Source organism: Microtus ochrogaster, unplaced genomic scaffold, assembly GCF_000317375.1.
Source record: "Microtus ochrogaster isolate Prairie Vole_2 unplaced genomic scaffold, MicOch1.0 UNK1, whole genome shotgun sequence".
NCBI lineage: Eukaryota > Metazoa > Chordata > Mammalia > Rodentia > Cricetidae > Microtus > Microtus ochrogaster.
In genome coordinates this window covers 14,898,164-14,904,390 of record NW_004949099.1, presented here as the reverse complement: position 1 = coordinate 14,904,390, position 6,227 = coordinate 14,898,164, and the positions used below count along the sequence as shown (strand labels likewise).

The 6,227-nt window shown below is 39.2% G+C and overlaps 1 protein-coding gene across 1 annotated transcript in view; it reads left to right on the top strand.

The window, feature by feature from the left end:
- The window catches only part of Shq1 (SHQ1, H/ACA ribonucleoprotein assembly factor), a 110,896-nt gene that overhangs the window by 39,129 nt on the left and 65,540 nt on the right, over positions 1 to 6,227 (top strand). The window contains exons 8-9 of the mRNA XM_005364948.3: positions 1,716 to 1,769; positions 3,469 to 3,592. Of these exons, the coding sequence (XP_005365005.1) occupies positions 1,716 to 1,769; positions 3,469 to 3,592 (178 nt within the window). The remainder of the gene's footprint in view (positions 1 to 1,715; positions 1,770 to 3,468; positions 3,593 to 6,227) is intronic.

The following is a 6,227-nucleotide window of genomic DNA, read 5'->3' as shown; positions in this document are numbered from 1 at the left end:
CAAGAGGTTTGAGAGATCAAAGCCAGCCTGAGCTGTAAATGGAGACCCCGCTTTGACCTTTTGTTCATCTTCTTATTGTATACTAAAGAAACCATGTGTCGTGTCATTATTTTATTTTTTATTTTTTTTTAACTTTATGTGCAATGATGTGAAGGTGTCAGATCACCCAGGGACTGGATTTACACACACTTATGAGCTGTCATGTAGGGTGCTGGGAATTGAACTCATGTCTCTGGAAGAGCAGTCAGTGTTCATAACCACTGAGCCATCTTTCCAGCCTTGTGTCATTATTTTAAAGACTGCATGTTCAATCACCAGTGTATCCAGTCTTTGAATTAATGAAAAGATAAATGCTGGAAAACCAAAGTCTTTCTAGGTAGTGTGGCCTCACTATTTATAATTACTTGTGCTCAGAATTTTGGCCTAATCATATGCTTTCCTTTTTCTTTTTGATTATGCAGATAATTTATATCATTGGATTTCCCATAATTCCAGTAGTTAGTAATAACAACAGTTACAAGATGATTTGTCTGGTTTTCTTTCACTGTGCATGTGTGTGTGTGCACGCACTAATATATACTGTGATTTAATTTACCTCACACAGCATCCTACTGTCAATAGTAGTTTGAGATGCCATTTTTGTTGTCATGATTCTGAAAATTTCTGAAGTGACTTTTGCAGTCTGCATGTGATCTAAGTGAATAATCTTGGGGTTATCAAGAATGTAATTATCTGAAAATACTTTATTTTCAAGTCTTTTTAAAATTAATTTATTTTCATTTTCTGTGTATTACTGTTTTGCCATGGGCCTTGGGTCCCCTGGAACTAGAATTACAAACTGTTGTGAGCTGCCATATGGGTTCTGGGAATTTAACCCAGGTCCTCTCGAAGAGCAGCCAGTGCTCTTATCCACTGAGCCATCTCTCCAGCCCCTCAAGTCATTTTTTAAGGACGTTCTAAGTGGATAAAATGTTTACTTAGTCAAAAAAATAAAGGCTCATCATCTTATATTATCGAGTCTTTTAAATTTTTTGAAAGATTTTAAATTTTGTGTTTTTGAGGTTTTGCCTGCACATACGTATGTTGCACCATGTTTGTGCCTGTGGAGGTCAGAAAGGGGCATTAGGTACTCTGGAACTGGAGTTATGAGTGATTGTGCGCCACCATGTGGGAGCTGCGAAATGAACCCAGGTCCTGTACAAGAACAGCTAGTACTCTGGACTACCGAGCCCTTTCTCTAGCCCCACATACTAAATCTCGATGAGAGAAAGTGTTATACCGGATAAAATTTGCCAATTTTTCTTTTATTTCCATGTTTAAAAATCATGAAGTCTTGTAACTTTGCAAGGCTTTAGACCACTGTTAATCTCACGTGCATTTTCTGAAAGGCAGTTTCTGTGGGGTTTTCAGGTGCCCAGCAGCAGTTCAACAGCGAATGATTTAGTGGAGAAAGAAACAGCAAACATTTTGCTTCAGTTCTGTTTGTATGCCCCTGCTTATTTGTTTGTACATTCTGATGTTTCATTAGTGAAATGATTAATTCCACAAAATTCCAAGCGCGGTGAACAGAGACATCTTCTATTAGTCTCTGCATCAATACAGTTATTTTTCTTCATTCATAAATATATTATTTTTGCATGTACTAGTTCCAGTGAATATATTTGTTTCATTTTCAAATGACTTTTGATGGTGACACTGCTTTCTTCAACACAAAGGTCGAGTCTGCGTGGACTATCAGAAAGCTGAGCCCAACTCTCTGCTGGTTTGAGGTATGAGTTCTACTTGAAATTGTTTACACTTTTGTTGTTTATAAAGTTATTTTTTCTGTTGTTCATTTTGGTTAGTTCAAGCAATTTTTTGTTGTTTAAAATTTTTCTTAATATTTTTAAATTGGAAGCTTTATTGTACTTTAAAAGAAATAAACTTGTTACCGGACAGTGGTGGCGCATGCCTTTAATCCCAGCACTTGGGAGGCAGAGGCAGGTGGATCTCTGTGAGCTTGAGGCCAGCGTGTTCTACAAGAACTAGTTCCAGTACAGGCTCCAAAGCTACAGAGAAACCTTCTCTAGAAAAACCGGAAATAAATAAGTAAATGAAATAAAATAAGAATAAACTTGTTGGAATAGTCAATCAGGAAGCATTTTAGAAACTGTGGAGGAACACTGAGGATACTGTGGGTTGTTGAGAAAATATGGACAGAACTGCAGGTATGTTAGTAAAATGGGACGCAGAGTTCAAAAATAGATAACAAACCCAGGTGATAATGGACTACCAGAGTCACGTGCCATGTTTTATATCTCTTATTTATCTTGTTCTTCAGTAACCTTATTGAACAACACTCAGTAAGGTGAGGGTTGCTGAATTTACATGTAAAGAAACTTAGATCATATAGTTTAAAACAAATTGTTCTGCATCCTATTATTTTATGGTTAGAGCTGCTAACCTCTTTTTAAAAACATTAAAATTGGGGGCTGGAGAGATGGCTCAGAGGTTAAGAGCACTGACTACTTACTCTTCCAAAGATCCTGAGTTCAATTTCCAGCAACCGCATGGTGGCTCACAACCATCTGCAATGAGATCTGGTGCCCTCTTCTGGTGTACAAGCATACATCCAGGCAAAACCCTGTACACATAATAAATAAAGAAAGAAATCTTTAAAATAATTAAGATTTTTGTCACTATTACTATTTTGCAGGGCACTTATTATAGCATGTATGTGAAGGTCAGGGAACAATTTTGTGGAATCAGTTCTTACCATCCACCTTTATGTGGGTTCCATGGATTGAACTCAGGTTTACTAGGTACAAAGCACCTCTACCTCTGGAGCCTTCCCACCGGCCTGTTATCCTCTTTTAGTGTGATGATAGTTGGTTTTGTTTCCATTTTCTAAAAATTTTTCTACAGTTTTCATAACATTTATTAAAAAATAGTTATCTTTTACAATTCTGAGTTTGGAACAATTTGTCTAACATCAAAGTCGTACCATCAGTTCAGATAATACATACTTTAAGTTGTATAGTGGAGGTTGCTTCATATATTACTTCCTTCTGTGAGGAGGTAAGAGTCAGTCGCATCACTGAGACAGGTGCCATATGAGATTGTTACTGTTCCAGTAGTAAGAGTGGACCGGAGCATTGCCAGCCACCTCAGCTGGTAGCTACTTATAAAGTCAGGAAGCCTGTCCCTGTCCCCACTTTACCATCAAGTCCAAATCCATGTCTGGATGCCTGTCCCAATTAAGACTCTAAAATGTCCCTGCTGCACGTATGGGCTTTAATCCACACGTGTGATCTGTTGATGCAGCGTGAGGAAGAGTGAGTCTGTGACCAAGTGAGGTGTATAAGAAGAATCTCACTTGTGCCAGTGATCAGGGGTTTAGAGTTTAATTGGGAGTGTTCCTTTTTCACTGTGTGATTTTTGTTGTGTATGTATGTTATGGAAATTACTTACTGATATGACTCTTCATAGACTTGGACAGACGTTCCTGAAATCCTGGTGTCTTTTGGAAGGAGAGTTTTGTGCTATCCACTTTATCGTCATTTCAAGCTGGTGATGAAAGCCTACAGAGACACCATAAAGATACTGCAGCTAGGTACGGTAGGCTTGCATGTCTGGGCATGAGAAGTAAAGTATGTGGAGATGTACTTATGACTTTTACTCTTTTCTGTACATACAGAAGTAACAAAAGTAATCAAATCCACCCCCTGGATATAAAAGATAATGTTACTCTACAGAGATACACAGCCATGCTTACTTTTTTTTTTTTTTTTTTTAATTTCCAAGACAGGGTTTCTCTGTAACTTTGGAACCTGTCCTGTAACTATCCAGGCTGGCCTTGAACTCACAGAGATCCACCTGCCTCTGTGTTGGGATTAAAGGTGTGCACCACCACTGCCTGGCCATGCTTACCTTTTCTGAGAAGGGGGAATAAATAGACACATTCATCAGCATTCCAGATCATGCCACCCTGAAGATAGATTGTGTTTTCAGTATTTCTTGGATTCCTGTAACTTTCTAGGCACCGGGGTGGGACTGAGGGTCCAGTAATGACTTGTGATAAATTCTCTCCTCATTGAGCTTTACAGCGTTGTCAGAGACTGATAAATAAGCCAGCAGCTCCAGTCCAGAGCCACAGCTGCTCTGACCGAGAAGTAGAGTGATTGTTTAGGCAGGCACTTGTCACCTCTACTTGAGAAAGCAGGAAGGAATTTAAAGGAAAAGCATCAATACTCAGAAGACTTTGGACTGATGCTAAATTTAGCGTAAAAAGTCAAGTAATTTCTGGCTGTAAGAATATGGAAAATTCCAGGCTTCAAAACAGATTCCAAAGCACCCATACCAAGAGCATTAGAAAGGATTAATTTCCAAGGTAATGATTTTGAAGGGAGCATCATCTGTTTGTGTAGATTAGTTCTGGTACATTCATTTAAAGTCACTTTCCGCACTTCTTGGTCTTTCTTTTTTGTCCGGCCCATGTGTGGGGCTTGTCTTTCCTTTGCCCTTTTAAAGGTGTTACTGGGGTTTAGTTTTCAGGCTCACATAAGAAGGGAAGTCCTTTCTCCTGTCCATGAGAAGGGAAGCTCGTCATCCCCCATGTTCAGGTGACTTCATTGGATTGCTAGGGAAAATCCCATCTTCGTTGTTTTGTCCCAAGGGACACCTAGCTTTGTTGTCCTCAGTGTTCCCTCTGGGGGAGGCATGCCTGAAGTAGGTTATAATTGTGAAAATGAATCGAATCATAGTTAACTGAAAGATGCCTTTTCATTCACGGATAGATTTAGACTAGCAGTATTTTACTTTGAAGGATTGTTGTTTAGGATACATGAGTGAGTATCATTGAGAAATCTATCTCCTTTAACAAACTGCCTTTTTTGGTATGTTATTTTTCTGTTGCTTTCTATCCAATGTACTTCTTGAATCTCTAAAATTACCTTGAGAAATCAATCTACTCAAAATGACTAATTGTCAAGCTGGAGCTATACATCACAATTACTTGCTTTTTGTTGTCTTGCAAGATTTTCTGAGCATTGTTCATAGATTTAAGCTTGGAGGCTCTTGTGTTATGGCTTCCAGGAGGAAGCCAGCAAAACTGTAGCAAGCTCTTCGTGCATGTTCTCATACACATCCACTCTCGCTCTCATTCATGTAAACTATTACTTCTTTCTTCTTATTCTGGGAAGTAATCTGGCACTCTGGAGTTTTATTTGAAAAGTAATCAGTTCTGTGATTGCATAACCCAAAATAAATTTGATTGCCTTGACTTACAGTCTAATCAATTATTCAAACAGTTTTAGTAGGTTAGAGCTGAAATTGAGACTTAACTTTTCATCATTATCACTCACAAAAAAATAGTCTTATCAGCTATATTTTGTTGGCAGCAGACTTGAAATAACACACTAGAACCCCCTTTGAAATGAATGTGAGCCGACTAAGCCACAGTGCTGGGTTCTGAAACTGGTTTAAGTTGTGCTTAGTGCGGAAGCAGAGCTCTGGGTTGTCCTGAGCCTGTGCCATTGGATGTGAGGGTGACAAGCTCTGAATGAGGTTGTGACCTGTGCATGTTCAGATGGATGGCACAGGAATGCCATTATTATCACTGAGGAATCTCATTTTTTTTTTTTTTTGGACACGTCATAAGTTAAGTGAAAATAGCACCAGCTTGGCATTTGGTGTTTTCCAAGAATGAATTTGTATCTACTTAAAATTCAGAACACAGCCCTAGCAGTCACACTTTTATTGTAAAGGTCAGGTAGTGCTTGCATAGTTGAAAGTAATGAATGACTCTTCCCCACAAAGAAATACTGATCTCAGATGGATGAGTTTCCAGAACTAACGTGGGAATGCTTCAGAAGCCACAGAGAATAGCTCTTGATAACTAAGGTGAGAGTTTTCAAAGAGCCATGAATTTGCTCTATCTGACTTTACAACATCCTTTACCAGGATGCTTTGCTGGGCCTTGAGCATCTTTAAGTTTCCTGCATCCTTACCTCTTCCCATCTTACAGAAGGCTCTGCTTATCTGTCTCTTTTGTTGTATATTAAATCCAAACTTCCACAGGATGGGAACTGACCTTGCCCTGGTCAGCACTGTTTTAGTGCTTTACCCATATGGTTGGCTGTTCTCCCTCTTTGTTCCTTCTGCAGCACAAAACTCCCCCTTGTAGCCAGGCGGTGGCGGCACACACCTTTAATCCCAGTACTTGGGAGGCAGAGGCAGGTGGATCTCTA